At 45.9% G+C, this 20,045-nt stretch overlaps 2 protein-coding genes across 2 annotated transcripts in view; both read right to left on the bottom strand.

The window, feature by feature from the left end:
- LOC311105195 (cyclin-J-like) overlaps positions 1-16,235 on the bottom strand; it is a 35,914-nt gene extending 19,679 nt beyond the window's left edge. The window contains exons 1-3 of the mRNA XM_084147251.1: positions 16,020-16,235; positions 14,347-14,455; positions 9,242-9,452 (exon numbers count right to left, since the gene is read on the bottom strand). Coding sequence (XP_084003377.1) covers positions 9,242-9,452; positions 14,347-14,424 — 289 coding nt within the window. The 5' untranslated portion in view covers positions 14,425-14,455; positions 16,020-16,235. The remainder of the gene's footprint in view (positions 1-9,241; positions 9,453-14,346; positions 14,456-16,019) is intronic.
- A 252-nt stretch (positions 16,236-16,487) lies between these two features.
- LOC311105199 (uncharacterized protein) lies at positions 16,488-19,400 on the bottom strand. The gene is made up of 3 exons (XM_084147254.1): positions 19,183-19,400; positions 18,497-18,766; positions 16,488-17,658 (listed from the first exon to the last, which is right to left on the bottom strand). Exons 1-3 carry the CDS (start codon positions 19,214-19,216, stop codon positions 17,009-17,011), a joined length of 954 nt encoding a protein of 317 aa, XP_084003380.1. The 5' UTR covers positions 19,217-19,400; the 3' UTR covers positions 16,488-17,008.
- Positions 19,401-20,045: the final 645 nt, after the last annotated feature.

Raw genomic sequence — 20,045 nt, forward strand, 5'->3', positions numbered from 1 at the left:
AATAGTCCGGGTGGCCATTTGATTCAGGCTTGGGGTTAGAAGCTGTTTAGAAGCCTTTTGTACCTAGACTGGGCGCTACGGTACCGCTTGCCGTGCGGTAGCAGAGAGAACAGTCTATGACTAGGGTGGCTGGAGACTTCGATTTTTTTTTGGTCCTTCCTCTGACACCACCTGGTATAGAGGTCCTGGATGGCAGGAAGCTCGGCCCCAGTGATGTACTGGGCTGTACGCACTACCATCTGTAGTGCCTTACGGTCAGATGCTGAGCAGTCGCCATACCAGGCGGTGATGCAACCAGTCAGGATGCTCTCGATGGTGCAGCTGTAGAACGTTTTGAGGATCTGGGGACCCATGCCAAGTCTTTTCAGTCTCCTGAGGGGGAAAAGGCGTTATCGTGCCCTCTTCACGACTGTCTCGGTGTGTTTGGACCATGATTGTTCGTTGGTGACGCGGACACCATGTAGCGCACTACCTTTGACCTGGGCCAATGGGGTCCAGACTTTTGGCATCTACGAGCACCATTGAAATGATCCGACAATTCGAAGGGTAAGGATTCCTTTAGGAAAAGGCTTTGGTGAAAGGATGTTAAATGTGCAGAAGGACTTTATACAATAGGTCTCCTGTCCCTGTGGTTCTGAGGGGGAAGAAGATTTCCTTCCTCTCACAAATGAACAAAAATACCACCATTTTTCTTTACCTTGCTTTCTGTGAATGTCTATGAAAACACACACACACATCAATAGATTACACACATAGTTCAAACACAGGGAGAGAGAGAGGTGGAGGAGAGAGACCAGAGAGCGATATTACCTATAGGCTAACAGGATTATGTGCTGACTGTTGAGAGGCACAATGGAGGTAGCGATTAATTAACCCAGTGCGGAAGCCCGTGGAATTTTAACAAAGACGATGTGTGCCTTTCAAAGGCTAAGTACCAAACAACAACCCTATTCCCTATATAGTGCACCCTTTTGGGTCAAAAGTAGTGCACTATATAGGGAATAGGGTGCCATTTGGGACACACAGAACGAGCCCAGAGCAGAGCGGGCATCAGACCTGAAACCCAGGGGGACCCGAGTACTGAACAACCAACCAACCAGCCAGAGAAGTTCAGTTACTTAATTAGGCCAGATTCCAGCACCTCAGGAGATTAAAACAGCAAACCCAACCAGGACAACCTTGAATCAAACAGGCCTTTCAAGCCTTCATCAATCACACAGAGCTGATCCCTAGAGGAACCTAACAGGTGGGGGAGGGAGGCAGCTAAGAGAAGAGTTTGACTCTGTTCTCTCACTGAAAGACTCAATCAAAAGATTCCATAAAAAGGCTTAATTCGTCTAGTAAGAGAATCCTCTGGTCTATATATTTTCATTTAGTCTTCCAATGAACTCTACGAGCTCCCCCTAAAAACGCCACACACACGTCTCCCAGGGAGCAGGCCACGTCCCAGACTCCCAATTTGACGCCATCATTAGTGTAATTACCCATGATGCTCTGTGTGGTGTTAATGTACAGACTCACAGACTAGCCGTTAATCACCACACGCACTTATAGCAACTACTCCTACACAAACTAGGCTACATAGTAACAGCAGTAGAAGCCTAGATCATGGTATAATCTGACTCCAAGATCACAATCAGCTATCTGACAAAACCCAGGTCCAAGTTTCCTTTTACGTCTTTATTCCTGCTCTAGTGGGTTTCATACGCTTTGCTGTGTAGGCTAATCCTCATAAAGTCACAGACAGACTGGGTGAAAAGCCACAGCACCACAAATGATATACGGTTTCCAGCCAGCCATCGTCTGGAAACTGGAGTAAATTATCACTAAAAAGGTACTGGATGGGAACTGAGAGGGTTAGGCTGTGTGTAATAGCACAGTTTTTACATATCTTATAACCATTCATGACAGTTTTTTTGAAACATTATGACACATGTAGTGAAGGTTCAATAACATGCTGTGGGAACAAGATGGCGCCAACAGACATTGCAGCTCTGCTTCTAGCTCCTAAGCAACTTTGCAGTATTTTGTTTTTTTGTGTGTTATTTCTTACATTATTAGCCCAGAACGTTTGTGTTATTACATACAGCCGGAAATAACTTTTGAATATCAGAGCGGCGGTCACTCACCAGCATTACGACCAGGAATATGACTTTCCAGAGAATTGGATCCTTTGTTTCTTACCCCCGAGGGCAATTTAACTTATCCCAGATGCTGCTCCAAGACGCCACCGGCGGAGAAGAGGTATTCGGAGTGGACTTCTAGTCCGACTCAGGAGGCGTGCACGCCACCCACCGCTTCAGAGTACATTACTCACTAATGTTCAGTCTCTGGACAATAAAGTAGACAAGCTCAGGACGAGGATCTCCTTCCAGAGACACCTCAGGGACTGTAACATACTCGGTTTCACGGAATCATGGCTCTCTCCGCATACACTGTCCCCTTCCATACAGCCAGCTGGGTTCTCAGTACATAGCGCAGACAGGAATAAAGAACTCTCCAGGAAGAAGAAAGGTGGTGGTGTGTGTTTCATGATTAACCCCTCATGGTGTGATTGTGATAACATACAGAATCTCAAGTCCTTTTGTTCACCCAACCTAGAATACCTCAATCAAATGCCGACCGTATTACCTCCCAAGAGAATTCTCTTCAGTTATAGTCACAGCAAGCCGATACCACGACGGCCCTCAAGGAACTACACTGGACTTTATGCAAACTGGAAACCGCATATCCTGAGGCCGCATTTATTGTAGCTGGGGATTTTAATAAAGCAAATTGGAGGAAAACGCTACCGAAGTTCTATCAACACATTGACTGTAGTACTCGTGCAGGAAAAAACACTCGACCACTAATACTCCCCCTTCCGGGATGCCTACAAGGCCCTCCCCGCCCTCCCTTCGGCAAATCAGATCACGACTCTATTTTGCTCCTCCCTTCCTATAGGTAGAAACTCAAACAGGAAGTACCCGTGCTAAGGTCTATTCAACGCTGGTCTGACCAATCGGAATCCATGCTTCAAGATTGTTTTTATCATGCGGACTGGGATATGTTCCGGGTAGCCTCTGAGAATAACATTGACGTATACACGGAAATGGTGACTGAGTTCATCAGGAAGTGTATAGGGGATGTTGTTCCCACTGTGACTATTCAAACCTACCCAAACCAGAAACCGTGGATAGATGGCAGCATTTGCGCGCAAAACTGAAAGCGCAAACCACCGCATTTAACCATGGCAAGGTGACTGGAAATACAGTTGAATACAAACAGTGTAGTTATTCCCTCAGAGCATGCGCAGACCAGCTAGCAGGAGTGTTTATGGACATATTCAATCTCTCCCTATCCCAGTCTGCTGTCCCCACTTGCTTCAAGATGTCCACCATTGTTCCTGTACCCAAGAAAGCAAAGGTAACTGAACTAAATGACTATCGCCCCATAGCACTCACTTCTGTCATCATGAAGTGCTTTGAGAGGCTAGTTAAGGATCATATCCCCTCCACCTTACCTGTCACCCTAGACCCACTTCAATTTGCTTACCACCCCAATAAGTCCACAGACGATACAATCGCCATCACACTGCCCTATCCCATCTGGACAAGAGGAATACCTATGTAAGAATGCTGTTCATTGACTACAGCTCAGCCTTCAACACCTGGCCCTCCTGTAGCTCAGTTGGTAGAGCATGGTGCTTGCCAGGGTTGTGGGTTCGATTCCCACGGGGGGCCAGTATGAAAAATGTATGCACTCTCTAACTGTAAGTCGCTCTGGATAAGAGCGTCTGCTAAATGCCTAAAATGTAAATGTAAAATAGTACCCTCCAAGCTCATCATTAAGCTCGGGGCCCTGGGTCTGAACCCCGCCCTGTGCAACTGGGTCCTGGACTTCCTGACGGGCCACCCCAAGGGGGTGAAGGTAGGAAACAACACCTACACTGCGCTGATCCTCAACACAGGGGCCCCACAAGGGTGCGTGCTCAGCCCCCTCCTGTACTCCCTGTTCACCCATGACTTCGTGGCCACGCACGCCTCCAACTCAATCATCAAGTTTGCAGATGACACAACAGTAGTAGACCTGATTACCAACAATGACCAGATAGCCTACAGGGAGGAGGTGAGGGCCCTGGCGGAATGGTGCCAGGAAAATAACTGATCTGAGCTGATCGTGGACTTCAGGAAACAGCAGACGGAGCACGCCCCTACTGCTACGGCAACTGCATCGCCCACAACCGCAGGGCTCTCCAGAGGGTGGTGCGGTCTGCCCAACGCATCACTGGGGGCACACCGTCTTCCCTCCAGGATACCTACAGCACCCGATGTCACAGGAAGGCCAAAAAATATCATCAAGGACATCAACCACCTGAGCCACGGCCTGTTCACCCCGCTATCATCCAGAAGGCGAAGGTCAGTACAGGTGCATCGAAGCTGGTACCGAGAGACTGAAAAACAGCTTCTATCTCCGGGCCGTCAGAATGTTATATAGCCATCACTAGGGCTATGGCGGTCACGAAATTGCGTCAGCCGGTGATTGAACTAAACCGGCTCCGACGCTCGTCGGATGTGGCAGGGCTTGCAAACTATTACAGACTACAAAGGGAAGCACAGCCGCGAGCTGCCCAGTGACACGAGCCTACCAGACGAGCTAAATTTCTTCTATGCTCGCGTCGAGGCAAGTAACACTGAAACATGCATGAGCGCATCAGCTGTTCCGGATGACTGTGTGATCACGCTCTCCGTAGCCGATGTGAGTAAGACTTTTAAACAGGTCAACATTCACAAGGCCGCAGGGCCAGACGGATTACCAGGACGTGTACTCAGAGCTTGTGCTGACCAACTGGCAAGTGTCTTCACTGACATTTTCAACCTCACCCTGTTTGAGTCTGTAATACCAACATGTTTCAAGCAGACCACCACAGTCCCTGTGCCCAAGAACACTTAGGTAACCTGCCTAAATGACTACCGACCGGTAGCACTCACGTCTGTAACCATGAAGTGCATTGAAAGGCTGGTCATGGCTCACATCAACACCATTATCCCAGAAACCCTAGACCCACTCCAATTTGCATATCGCCCCAACAGATCCACAGATGAAGCAATCTCTATTGCGCTCCACACTGCCCTTTCACACCTGGACAAAAGGAACACCTATGTGAGAATGCTATTCATTGACTACAGCTCAGCATTAAACACCATAGCTCATCACTAAGCTAAGGACCCTGGGACTAAACACCTCCCTCTGCAACTGGATCCTGGACTTCCTGACGGGCCTCCCCCAGGTAGAAAGGGTAGGTAACAACACATCCGCCACGCTGATCCTCAACACGGGGGCCCCTCAGGGGTGCTTGCTCAGTCCCCTCCTGTACTCCCAGTTCACTCATGACTGCATGGCCAAGCACGACTCCAACACCATCATTAAGTTTGCCGATGACACAACAGTGGTAGGCCTGATCACCGACAACGACGAGACAGCCTATAGGGAGGTGGTCAGAGACCTGGCCGTGTGGTACCAGGACAACAACCTCTCCCTCAACGTGACCAAGACAAAGGAGATGATTGTGGACTACAGGAAAAAGAAGAGGGCCGAGCACGCCCCCATTCTCATCGACAGGGCAGTAGTGGAGCAGGTTGAGAGCTTCAAGTTCCTTGGTGTCCACATCACCAACAAACTAACATGGTCCAAGCACACCAAGACAGTCATGAAGAGGGCACGACAAAACCTATTCCCCCTAAGGACACTGAAAAGATTTGGCATGGGTCCTCAGATCCTCAAACGGTTCTACAGCTGCACCATCGAGAGCATCCTGACTGGTTGCATCACTGCCTGGTATGGCAACTGCTCGGCCTCCGACCGCAAGGCACTACAGAGGGTAGTGCGTACGGCCCAGTAAATCATTGGGGCCAAGCTTCCTGCCATCCAGGACCTCTATACCAGGCGGTGTCAGAGGAAGGACCAAAAAATAGTCAAAGACTCCAGCCACCCTAGTCATAGACTGTTCTCTCTGCTACCGCACGGCAAGCGGTACCGGAGCGCCAAGTCTAGGTCCAAAAGGCTTCTAAACAGCTTCTACCCCCAAGCCATAAGACTCCTGAACATCTAATCAAATGGCTACCCAGACTATTTGCATTGCCCCCCCACCCCTCTTTTATGCTGCTGCTACTCTCTGTTTATTATCTAGGCATAGTCACTTTAATAACTCTACCTACATGTACAAATTACCCCAATTACCTCGACTAACCGGTGCCCCCGCACATTGACTCGGTACCGGTACCCCCTGTATATAGCCTCGCTATTGTTATTTTTACTGCTGCTCTTTAATTATTTGTTACTTTTATTTCGTATTATTTTATATTGTATTTTTTTTTTTTTTTTTTTGTTATTCTTTCTTAAAAACTGCATTGTTGGTTAAAGGCTTGTAAGTAAGCATTTCACTGTTGTATTCGGCACAATTTGTCAAATAATTTTTCTTTTTAAATAACTGCCTGTCTCACGGTAATTGACCGTTAATTAACATAAAACACATTCAGCATTTCCTGACTTCCACACATAGCCTACAAGCCACTGATGCAGATCTTTGGAACATCTACATTTAAAAAAGTCTAATAAATCCATGTAATATAGCCTACACCATCACAATAAATCCATTATTTATTTTAGACAGGTCTAAAGAAGCATGATATGAAGATAATTTAGTCTATTTCAGAAGAACATAATAGCATACTCTGAGTTGTCCTTATGTAAGGTCCTGATGTGGCTATGCCAAATGGCTGTGGGCTACACCAGTTCATTTAGCAGACAAGACGTGCTTATAATTCCGTGGCATTATTTTATAGTATGAAGAATACAATTGAACAAAGCTGAATAAAATAGAAAGGATATTTTCTCCAAACGATTTGAGGGAGTGCGCACATGTGGCTATTCTGAGTTGAGCGGTTAACAAAGAAATAGGTATTCCTATATGCTTAGAGTTATTAATGTAACTTTAGTTGTTCTACAAACGTTGGGCTATATGTTTTTTTGATTTTGAATACATTGTAAGGCTGCATGATGAGACTTATGATGATTTGAAAAAAGTCGCTTGAAAAGGCATGAGCTCTGCTTTGTTTTTTGCACAGGCTGTACACACTCCAAGTCACTCATTCACAATTTGACAAGCACTTGATAACGCCTCGAATTTCACGGCAGCATCCCCCTTGTGGCCGTAATGTACCCTAAAAAAATCCATGCCTTTTGCAGCCCAGAGTGCTGCATTGTGCCCTTCTCCCTGAGCGTGCTGTGAAATCCGAAGCGCATCTCACTCAAATGGCTCTCCGTCACGTGATCAGGTCTTTCTCACAGGCTACAAGTGAAGACAGACACATCGGGGACGCAACTGCGCGTGTCCTTATCCAATTCCAAGGTGCATATTGAAGATATTGGAAGAACTGTCCACATTTACTTTTCGTCAGCCAACAAGATGAGTAGGCCTAACGAACAGCAAAAGCACTGGCCTATGTCAATCTACTATCCCCCATAGTACAAAGGTTAACCTATTCCATTCTGCGTGAGAAATAAATATTCCAAACATAGTCTGGAACAGTTGTGGGACGTGATAGATCCCAAATTAATACAACCACTATCATCAAAAAACCTTTTTTACACAATGAGGCTGACGCAACAGATCAGAACATTTAGCTTAAAATGTTGATAAGCTATTTCTTTACATTATAAGAGCAGCAATGTGAATGTTCCATTAGCAGGAAAAAAAAACATTATCAAAAGTGACCACAAATGCAAATATGCATTTCATGCTTTTATTATAAAAGGTGAATTTTTACAGTGAAAATCATCTTCCCCAAACTTGAAACTCACGCGCTGCTTATGTATGCCAGTTAGGCTCTACACCCCTTGTAAAGTGGATGAATGTGCTTAATTTAAAAAAGTTATTTGGCCACTTTAGTTGTGATAAAAACCCTATAAAAAAAATATAGGCCTATGGATTAGGCTACATGAGGTGTGCGACTATGATTCAAACAAGTCGCAAAAAAAAGGCATTGTTTCTTATGCTGGGCATCATTCACAAGTGATAATATATAATTCACAAGTGATAAGCTAATATTGATTTAGAATGGACCGTTACCATGCACCTGTATCGAAACAGGTGCAGCGGGAAACAATACATGTAATCTATGCACTTAAATAGCGAATGGAGGACGCTTTTCCCCGTGGTTTATTTTCATGCCAGCCAGGTAGGCTATACTCCTGTTGTAAATATAAGCAATGTGCTTAATATAATATAATATCTGTAGCTCAATTGGTAGAGCATGGCGCTTGTAACGCCAGGGTAGTGGGTTCGATCCCTGGGACCACCCATACGTAAAAATGTATGCGCACATGACTGTAAGTCGCTTTGGATAAAAGGGTCTGCTAAATGGCATATTATTATTTATTTTTAATTATTATATATTACATAAAGGCCTAGCCTATAGAAAGCTGATGGGATCCTCATCTTTTTAATAGAGGCCATCACTCTGTTTTCCTGCGCTATTGTATAGCCTATAGAAATGTTGCGCAACATGAGCTCATGGGCTCTCATGAAGTGTTTGATTAGATTTTCAAATACATTTGCATTGATGTCAGAGTAATTAAAAAAGGGACAATCAAATGCTGAGTACCAGGTAGTTAGCAAGTTTGGTAGGCTACTAATGACCAGCAGCAGCATCAGAGCTTGGAAAAGCCTAATTACCGTGACTAAACGTCACGTGAAATTTGACTGCCTTCATGACTCGTGACTGCCGGTGTGGCGGTAATACGGTCACCAAAACAGCCCTAGCCATCACTAGCCGGCTACCACCCAGTTACGCAACCCTGCACCTTAGAGGCTGCTGCCCTATATACATAGAATCACTGGTCACTTTAATAATGTTTACATACTGCCTTCCTCCTTTCATATGTATATCTGCTAAATGACTAAAATGTAAAATGTAAATGTATATATTCTATTCTACTGTATATTAGTCAATGCCACTCCCACATTGCTAATATTTATTTATTTCTTAATTCAATTAGTTTACTTTTAGATTTGTGTGTATTGTTGTGAATTGTTAGATACTACTGCACTGTTGGAGCTAGGAACACAAGCATTTCGCTACACCCGACATAACATCTGCTAAATATGTGTATGTGACCAATACAATTTTATTTGAATTCCACCGTGTCAGCTGAAAGAAAATGACAGAGCTTTAATTCTGTAAAGCCTCATGGTACTTACTGGCGAGGAGCAGGCAGGACAGAGCGATGACGTAGAGCTGTTTGACGGCTACGTCGTAGTGGTCCATGAACAGGTCCAGTAGGTAGACGGCCAGGTGTCTGGCTGTAGGGCACAGCTGGTAGCGGTTAGACAGTATGGCCAGCAGGTCTGCAAAGTACCGACGCATCCCTATCTGAGGGGAGTGGGCCCGGTACACGGGCAGCTTCAACTCCTAGAGGGAGAGGAAGAGGGAAGGAGAGGTAGAATTAGAGGGAAGAGAGAAGGTGGAGAATGAGGTGGAGAATGAGAGAATTTATATAATATAGGTTAACACACAAACATCAAATCACATTTTATTTGCCACATGCGCCGAATACAACAGGTGTAGACATTACAGCGAAATGCTTAATTACAAGCCCTTAACCAACAACACAGTTAAGAAAAGGTGGTAAGTAAAAAAAAATTGATAAGTAAAAAATAAAATATAGCTAATAATTAAAGAGCAGCAGTAAAATAAAATAACAGTAGGGAGGCTATATACAGGGGGTACCGGTACAGAGTCAATGTGCGGGGGCACCGGTTAGTCGAGGTAATTGAGGTATATTGTACATGTGGGTAGAGTTAAAGTGACTATGCATAAATAATTAACAGTAGCAGCAGCGTAAAAGATGGGGGTGGGGGTGGGGTTGGGGGGGCAGTGCAAATAGTCCGGGTAGCCATGATTAGCTGTTGGGGAGCCTTATGGATTGGGGGTAGAAGCTGTTAAGAAGCCTTTTGGACCTAGACTTGGCGCTCCGGTACCGCTTGCCGTGCGGTAGCAGAGAGAACAGTCTATGACTAGGGTGGCTGGAGTCTTTGATCATTTTTAAGGCCTTCCTCTGACACCGCCTGGTATAGAGGTCCTGGATGGCCATGTCTGACACTAAAACTACAGTACAGGCCTACACAGTACATTTCCACAGAGAACCCAATTCTACATTTCAGACATTTCAATTTAGGTCAGCAGGGGGACAGGGAGGGGGTGAGAGGAGGGGGACAGGGTTCCCCATGGTGGGTGAGAGGAGGGGGACAGGAAGTAGTGGTGGCTGTAAGAAGTAGTGGTGGGCTATTCAGCATGATAAATGTCCATTGGGGTGGGGGCAGGGTAGTAGCCTGTTGGGGGGAGGGGATGTCCAGAGAGGGAGCAGCGGGTGGTTATTCTAGTGGTGGCTATTCAGCAGCCTGATGGACTGGGGGTAGAAGCTATTGGCCAGTCAGGTTTAGCCATGATGCTCCTGGACTGCCTGTGTCTTAGTGATGGAAGCGGGGAGAACAGGCCATGGCTCGGGTGGCTGGGGTCCCTGATGATCTTCATGGCCTTCCTGCAACACCTGGTGTTGTAGGTGTCCTGGAGGGCAGGCAGTGTGCACCCCCAATGGTGCGTTCAGCTGTGTGAGGGCAGTGTGCAGTGCAATGGCGATTGCAGTCAGTATCACATCTATGCATTTTTTTTTATGAATCCGGTGACTGAGTCGGCGTATTTATTGATGTTATCCCCAGAGGCGACACGGAACATATTCCAGTTCATGTGATCAAAACAGTCTTAGAGCATGGATTCCGATTGGTCAGACTAGTGTTGTACAGATGTGACCACCGGAACGTCCCTCTCGAGTCTTTGTTTGTAGGAGGGGAGGAGCAAAATGGAGTCCTTGTCAGATTTGCCGAAAGGAGGACAGGAGAAGGCGCATAGCATTGGTCCAGCATAAAATCTCTGCGAGTTGGACAGTCAATGTGTTGATAGTAATTCGGGAGCACGGTTCACTTTTCCGCTTTTCAAGTCTTCCGCTACAATGAATGCTGCCTCCGGGTACGCGGTGTCCAGTTTGTTCAGTGTCACAATTAAGATCATTGAGATCGGGATGTACACAGCCATGCCGATAATCCCTAAAAACTATCTCGGAAGGTAAAAAGGGCAACATTTGATGACCAAGTATTCCAAGTCAGAAGAGCAGCAGCCCGCAAGTTCCTGTACGTTTCCTCCGTTGCACCACTTGTTATTGGTAAGAGGAGGGGGACAGGGTTCCCCATGGTGGGTAAGAGGAGGGGGACAGGGTTCCCCATGGTGGGTAAGAGGAGGGGGACAGGGTTCCCCATGGTGGGTAAGAGGAGGGGGACAGGGTTCCCCATGGTGGGTAAGAGGAGGGGGACAGGGTTCCCCATGGTGGGTAAGAGGAGGGGGACAGGGTTCCCCATGGTGGGTAAGAGGAGGGGGACAGGGTTCCCCATGGTGGGTAAGAGGAGGGGGAATGGGTACCCCTCATGGTGGGTAAGAGGAGGGGGACAGGGTACCCCATGGTGGGTAAGAGGAGGGGGACAGTGTTCCCCATGGTGGGTAAGAGGGGGAATGGGTACCCCTCATGGTGGGTAAGAGGAGGGGGACAGGGTACCCCATGGTGGGTAAGAGGGGGAATGGGTACCCCTCATGGTGGGTAAGAGGAGGGGGACAGGGTACCCCATGGTGGGTAAGAGGGGGAATGGGTACCCCTCATGGTGGGTAAGAGGAGGGGGACAGGGTTCCCCATGGTGGGTAAGAGGAGGGGGACAGGGTTCCCCATGGTGGGTAAGAGGAGGGGGACAGGGTTCCCCATGGTGGGTAAGAGGAGGGGGACAGGGTTCCCCATGGTGGGTAAGAGGAGGGGGACAGGGTACCCCATGGTGGGTAAGAGGGGGAATGGGTACCCCTCATGGTGGGTAAGAGGAGGGGGACAGGGTACCCCATGGTGGGTAAGAGGAGGGGGACAGGGTTCCCCATGGTGGGTAAGAGGGGGAATGGGTACCCCTCATGGTGGGTAAGAGGAGGGGGACAGGGTACCCCATGGTGGGTAAGGGGGACAGTGTTCCCCCATGGTGGGTAAGAGGAGGTGGAATGGGTACCCCTCATGGTGGGTAAGGGGGACAGGGTTCCCCCATGGTGGGTAAGGGGCATGTTTCTTCTTCATGCCACAAATAGGCTTTATAATGTGGATTTATTTAATATCAGACTGAGTAGGGGTGGATTAATCTCTTTAGGTAGTGCTGTACCCGTTTGTGGTTTGCTGCTAGAGGCACACCAGAAACATCCACCCCATACTGAAAACACAGGTTACTATTGTTGACAACAGCGGAGACAGAGAAAGCCTACTTCCCTTCCCTAAGGGTTGTCCAAACAACAAACACTGTCCCACCCGTAAACCTAATCTTTACTGGATACTGACTTGCTGTAGGTTGATGAAGAGTGACGCTGCGGTGCCTGTCAGCATGTCCAACATACTGAAGACCAAAATCTATGGCACACATGTGCCTCACATATTTAAATCTGTGAGTTTATCAATTGTCTGTTGAGTTTGTTGTATGTAGGCGATACAGAAACAATGGTGATAGGAAGCTAAAGGGTAATATAAACAGTGTTAAAACTTGCACACAGACACCCCCATAAACACTACCCACGCCTTGAGTTCTCCACCCCCCTCCTTGTCTCTGGTCCATCTGTCTGTCTGGGGGGGGGGGGGGGGCATTGTTTTTATTTAATTTTATTTAACATTTATTTATCTAGGCAAGTCAGTTAAGAACAAATTCTTATTTACAATGACGGCCAAACACGGACGACGCTGGGCCAATTGTGGGGAACCGCAGTGTAATAAATGCAGTGGAAGGCAAGGGGGCTTTGGATGCAGAGAGGAGCAGACTAGCCTGCTGAAGGACTACAGGTATTTAGAGCGAGGGTTAATGTCTGGGGCATTGTTTTGGCTTTTAAAGACACTGGAGAACTTACATCAGCACAATTGCTTTTTACACAGACTTTCTGTCCGTGGTCTGCAGATTGGTTAAAAAGGGTTGGCGGAGTCAGAATAAACCAGAAGGGAGGGCCTAATCTACATAGCCCCTGGTTACAGACTTCATACCCCCTGGTTACAGACTTCATACCCCCTGGTTACAGACTTCATACCCCCTGGTTACAGACTTCATACCCCCTGGTTACAGACTTCCAACTCATAGTGAGTCAGACATGAGTAAATAAAGTGACTGTGGGGTAGGCTAAGTGAATGACTTGTGATGAGACTGCCCGGTTGTAACAGAGCGGGGGGCAGCTGCTTGCAACAGTGCTATCTACTATCCAAATACTCCCCCTACACGTGACGTGCGCGTAGACACGCACAAACCCCTACTCCATATTGTCCCTCCTATAAAGAATCAAATTAGCTGTGATATTCTTGTTGCTCCCTATAAGGAGACTGCAGTCCAGTGACAGATGCTGCCATTAACAGGCCACACAGTAAAAAAAATATATAACATCACACTGGAGGTTTGCCTAATTACTGCAGCAGCCAATTGAGCCTCAACCCTTCTGTGTCATCTAAATTAGATCACTTTCAAATAGATGCCAGTCATGTAATTATATCTGCCAGCATTAACTACACTATATAGAATATAGCTAAATATAACATTTGAGGAGGGGCTATCAAGTCACCAATGCACTACAGTACGTGAACAAGAAAACATACATTTTACATTTAAGCCATTGAGCAGACGCTCTTATCCAGAGAGACATACAGGGGTGGCAGGTAGCTTAGTGGTTAAGAGCGTTGTGCCAGAAACCGAAAGGTCGCTGGTTCTAATCCCCAAGCCGACTAGGTGAAAAATCTGTCGATGTGCCCTTGAGCAAGGCACTTAACCCTAATTGCTCCTGTAAGTCGCGTCTGCTAAATTACTAAAATATAATGTAATTAGGGTTAAGTGCCTTGCGCAAGGGCACGATGGCAGATTTTTCACCTAGTCGGCTCAGGGATTCGAACCAGCAACCTTTCAGTTACTGGCCCAACGCTCTTAACCGCTAGGCTACCTAGATTAGTTGCCGTTTAGGTTAAGCTACATTTAAGCACAGGTGAACTGCAGGCCACCAAGCTTTCTCCTTGGCATTGAGAACATCCCCAAAATACACACTTCACCATGCAGTTGAGATTCTTATCACATTAGTTGATGATAAGAGGAAAGTGGAACTCAGGGAATGAACCAAAGAGACCCAGATAACTGGATTCATAGAATCGGAATTCAGAATTCTATTAATTCTAAACTCTATTAATTCTGATTCTATGACTGGCTGGTCTTACCTTGATGCGGAGGGACTGATGGATATCCCCTGCTAGCTGTCCTTTCCACCATTGTAACTCCCTTTCCATCTTTCCCATTCAGAGAAGGCCACAAGGATGAAGTTCAACCCTGCAGACACACAGAAATATGGGCTAAGTCAAGAGACATCCTGTTATGGTTGTTGGTGTCTGATCACAACTTAAAGTATTTGATATCAAAGGACAAGGACTTATGGAATAAGTTGTTTAAACAAAATTGTAATATCCTTTATTCATACAGGTGATTAAAAATATATTGTATAAGAGAGATGAAGTTCCAGCCAATGAACAAATAAGTGTTGATTTCTAGCAACAACAAAAAAATCTATTCATTTTCACTATGAATTTATAACAAATCAAATATTAGAGATGAGTGGGTTATGGGGGGGAAGTGACATGCCTTTGATATTAATTAAGCGATCAATTGAAATCGATTGCTGTTAACGATCAGCATTTAATCAAATAAACCACTTAAATAATAAAACACATCCAATAGCCTTTCGAAATGTTTACAATGCAAAATTCTGGGAAACTATTGAAAATAGTCGGCTGCTGTTTTGTAAGCTTAAACATTTAATTGAGTTCATTTCCTCCATGTGTTCAGTAAACATTGGTCACTGGCACCGCATAGCCCTTGATCATGACTCTCAGTTCCACTGCAATACGCATCAAGGGTCATTTTGTTAAGAGCAGTGACGCTCTGTCTGAACATTAGCCCGCATCGCTTGCTGTACGGTTCTGGAAGCACAAGGATCTTATCTTTCATATCTGCGAGAAATATATATATATTTTTTAAAAATGTTAAAATTGATACACACCTTTACAGGGTTAGGGTTCCCACACGGCCATATTTCCATGTTACAGCACTTGTTTACGGAAAACAGACGGAAGAGCGAGTGGACTACCTGTGCTAAATAGCTATCTGCATCTCCGAACCTGTTTGTAAACGGAAGACAGACGCCACAAACGTGTCACTGAAAAATACTGTTGGCTGCAACTGTGTTAAAAAACGGTTAAACCCGTGTACACTAAGTGTGCATTTTGCATTTGTTAAATGATTTTGATGTGATATGAAAGTACAGGGATTTATGTTTCTAGAACCGTACCCGCAATTGAGAATTGATTTACGTTTGGCTTGAATATTTGATTGAGTTTTGGCTTTCAGAACCAATTCGCCCTTTAAACAGAAAAATGGAAGGTCCTTGGACTAAGGAGTGACGTTAGGCTCCTTTAGTCCAATATTGGGCTATGGTACTGCACTGCATTCCCCCATGCATGTGGGTGTGATTTAAATGCCCCCTGCAGTGGAAAAAATGATGGGGAATTATAGCACTGGGGTAACAAAGTAACTTTTTTGTAGGCCTAACCACAAATCTGCTAAGAGAAAAAAAAACAATACGTTGATAATGGGAACATTTGTGAAGACTGTTTCTCTCTCATTCAGCGGTGTCAACACCACGAGACGAGAGTTTCTCCAACAGTGTTTTTAACAGAAAAGTAGACAGCTCTTGCGGTTCTAATTCTCTTATTTATAGGCCTATACCTCAAACTTAGACAAAGATCGCACCTGACTATTGCCAGCATTAAATCATTCATACACACATTTAATAAACTTTAAAATTCGCAAAATGTCCATGATCGCATGTGCCGCTCACCCTCTCCGACATGAATGCCCCCAGACCTCTTTGTTTCACTCCGACATCCTGAATGAGAGAATTCCTCTTTGAGAAGTTTTGTACTATCCTCCGTACCGGCGAAAAGCGATGACGGTTTCCGTTATTCAGTTGACAAAGTAACAATGCTTCAGAGCAGTTTAATTCCGCAATTTTCTCGTCTGTTTCCACTTTTCCAACGATTTTTTTATCCGGCAGTCTCTTTCCAACGGGTTCCCGTTCAACAAAGTGGTTAGCTGCCCCAGCTGCTGTCTACGAGGAGCTCGTGAACCTGCATACGCGAAACACCGAGTGTGAGATGGGAAATGTAGTCCAGAAACCCGTGACTAAAATGGGCTGATTACGCCAATAACTCTTTCTCTAATTGATTTAAATTAAATTAAACACGTCTCTCTTAGATATGAAAAACTTCACAAAAGCTGGCATTTAAAAAACGGATAGTACTGTAGAGATGATTAAATCAAGTTTTATTGCAAATGACTTTATCAACTTTCTCAAGTGACGTGTGTACAAAACGTTTTCCTTTAACACACTGTAAAATGTACTATAATATGATTTATAACACAAAATAAACAATTTTAACAGAGAGGGATAGTTGCATGTGGGAACATCTCCTTATTGCTGAATATAAACAGCACCAAAAATTCTGAAAATAAAATCCTTTCACTCATTTCCCTCCACCATTAACAATCCAATCAGCCATAACATGCACTGCAATTCCGTTTATAAATACTAGCTGGGCAACAGATGACTCAGTGCCACCTGGTGTCAATGTAGGGCTTAGCTTTTTCAATAATATGCAAAGATAATACAGTAGGCCTTTACAAATTCACTTTTTTAGAGAACATTTTATCATTGACCAAAACTGAGTATAAATAGGCTGAGCTATGATTGCAATGATAACTAACAGACATCATTTTCTTCCCAAATGGGCAAGGAAGCAAAAACTGGTGCCATCTTAGTTCAACCCATCAGGATGAAGGCGATGAATCCTCATTGGCTTTCCTGTCCGCCTCGTTCACATACTCCTGGTCTGCGTAGATCAGGAACCCGGTAAACAGACTATCTGTCCAGAACGGGTCATAGAACAGCCCATTCTGTTCTGAGTAGAAGATCTGCAGCCAAACCTGGTCCTGACGCTCTAACCGGAGAACCGTGGAACCGGACGCCACATCGTGGTTCCCAGTGTTGGCGTCAAACGTCTTGATCTTGTACTGCCCGTTGTGCACCAGCCCGATCGCCAAGTGCTTGTTGGCCAGTGTGATGTCATAAGTGAAGTAGTAGACTCCCGGGACAGAGCAGACAAACTTCCCGGTCGTGGCGTTGTAGTGGTTCCCCTCGTTCAGTAGAATACGTTTGAACCGGATCGGGAGACGCTCTTTGGGGTAACTCTTGGTCATAGCTACAGAGAATGCGGAGCGGGCTGAGTTGGTGCCGCAGTTACAGCCCCCAGGAGCCCCTGTCTCACCCGCGTCCCCCATCTCCCCCTTGATGCCCCCCAGTCCGGCCAGACCTGGGGCCCCACGCGGGCCCTTCAGCCCTCGGGGTCCATGCTTACCCACCACGCCCTCACGACCTTTAACCCCGGGTTTACCTGGGTTCCCGGGCCTGCCCTGTTCACCTAAAGATTAGAAAGAGACAGAGACAGATCATGGCTAATTCACATTCATATATTCACACCAGACAGCTCACAATACAGTGTACTGCATAGGAACACAACATTTTAGCTAACACAGGAAGCAATATCAAGGACTACAAGAGTGGTGAAGTGTTTAGCGTGACACGCAACCTTACCTGAGACCTAAAGACTCATGTTAGCTCCCAAATGTAATGCCTCTAGGCTTCAGCTCAGTGGGCTAACTAACAGGTAATGCCTATACTGTAGGCTTCAGCTCAGTGGGCTAACTAACAGGTAATGCCTATACTGTAGGCTTCAGCTCAGTGGGCTAACTAACAGGTAATGCCTATACTGTAGGCTTCAGCTCAGTGGGCTAACTAACAGGTAATGCCTATACTGAAGGCTTCAGCTCAGTGGGCTAACTAACAGGTAATGCCTATACTGAAGGCTTCAGCTCAGTGGGCTAACTAACTCAGCCTTGAGTTGTACCACAGTACTCCGTTTCAGACCCAGGCCAGGCTACTACCTGGATGCTTCCATTATGCTTCTTACCTCTGTCACCCCTCTCCCCCTTCTCTCCCCCTTCTCTCCACCCCTGTGTACCTGTCACCCCTCTCCCCCTTCTCCTTACCCCTGTGTACCTGTCACCCCTCTCCCCCTTCTCTCCCCCTTCTCCTTACCCCTGTGTACCTGTCACCCCTCTCCCCCTTCTCTCCACCCCTGAGTACCTGTCACCCCTCTCCCCCTTCTCCCCACCCCTGCGTACCTGTCACCCCTCTCCCCCTTCTCCCCACCCCTGCGTACCCGTCACCCCTCTCCCCCTTCTCTCCATCATGCTTACCTCTGTCACCCCTCTCCCCCTTCTCTCCATCCCCCCCATCCAGGCCATCCTTCCCTGGGATACCCATGGAGCCCATTGTCCCTGGAGATCCAGGGGCCCCTGGGTTGCCACCGGGCCCCTGAGGGCCGGGTAGACTACACACCAGCTGGGAGGAATGGATGGTGATGTTGTGGCCCTTCTTGTACGAGGGGTGTGTAGTCTGGAACAGGGACTGGGAGTCAGTGATGGATTGTAAGCATACCATCAGAGACAGCTGGAGCATGGTAGTAGCTGAAAAGGTAAGGGGGGCATTTAGAAATCATCAGTTGGAATGCTGTGGTTGTATAGATCATCGATACATTACACAGCTGGCTTATAGCCAAAACGGAGATTTCATAAATATTTATGAGGCAGTGTGCTGATAAGGCTAATTTACTCGGCTACACAATTTGATGTTAATTGACATGCATTCAAATGCATAATGTGATGTCTACAAACCAAAACACACGAGTAAACCTTGCTGAAAAATACAGTTGAACAACAAAGTATGTTAGCTATGTCTTCATCAAAATTGCATATCATTGCCTGTTCAACTATAAAACAAAGTGTTGTGGGTAATGAAGTTTCTCTAGATCTCTCATACATTATGCCATCGTTAGGGAACATGCTGAAAGCATAGAGAAAGAGAAAACATATCGGCTACTCACCAACTGAAGAGGTAAACTTGATAAACAGCAGCATTTTTATGGGTTACCCAACCCTTGAGTTCCAAAGAACGGAAGCGCAATATTACCGCCTACATAATACTCCAATGTCAGGTCGAAATACCATCTTTGACGGGCATTATTGTAAAGAAATCCTGCATATTTGATCCTCAAACGCAAAACATGAACATCCACCCTGTTTCAGCAACAGCTCTCTCTCTGCCAACAAATACTTTCACCATGAGGTAATTCTTTTCAACCAACTCAACAGGATTACCCTCTGACAACCCCAGTAATGTAAATAAATAATGTAAACGAAGTCTAAGATGAAAGCTGAATGTATTGGTTTTGTGGTTTTTCCCCTCACCAGTTTAATGAAATTTAATCTGACACTTGGAGATTCCCTAGGCTCGTGATTGATTGACAGCTCTGGATAGTTGTGCCAAGGGACCAAATTGCGTTAGGGGATGTTTTGATAGGCACTACACCCTCAATTTGTCACCATAACCTGAGAAATCGGAAAACAAACATCATACAAGGCGGCCCCATGCAAAAACTTGAATTGAGTAGTGCACTATGAGAATTACCAGATGTGTCCAGACAAAGCGCCAAGAACCAGAGAAAACCCATAAAAAATCTCACAGCTGGAAGAATAGGGTGAAGCACTGTGTTTGCAATGCTTCACAAAATAAAACCATGACATAAACTAAAGTTGTGATTAAGCCCTCACAATAATGGAAACAGTTAATGTATAACTATTCCAGAGAGAGATGGGGACCATTGAACAATGACATTTATTGTGGTTTTGTGAATCGGAAGATGATGCATGTAGAGGTGTCTCCCTCGCCCCTGTCCCGTTTTAGGTT

Source organism: Coregonus lavaretus, assembly GCF_964263955.1.
Source record: "Coregonus lavaretus genome assembly, chromosome: 29".
In the NCBI taxonomy this organism is placed as follows: domain Eukaryota; kingdom Metazoa; phylum Chordata; class Actinopteri; order Salmoniformes; family Salmonidae; genus Coregonus; species Coregonus lavaretus.

What these genes read in the sequence shown, in the direction of transcription:
- LOC311105199 (XM_084147254.1), bottom strand. Translation starts at nt 19,216, where the DNA reads ATGCTGCTGTTTATCAAGTTTACCTCTTCAGTTG. An exon ending in CAAGTTTACCTCTTCAGTTG is followed by an intron (nt 18,767 to 19,182) that starts GTGAGTAGCCGA and finishes TTACCTTTTCAG; the next exon opens with CTACTACCATGCTCCAGCTG. An exon ending in GGGGGAGAGGGGTGACAGAG is followed by an intron (nt 17,659 to 18,496) that starts GTAAGCATGATG and finishes TCTAATCTTTAG; the next exon opens with GTGAACAGGGCAGGCCCGGG.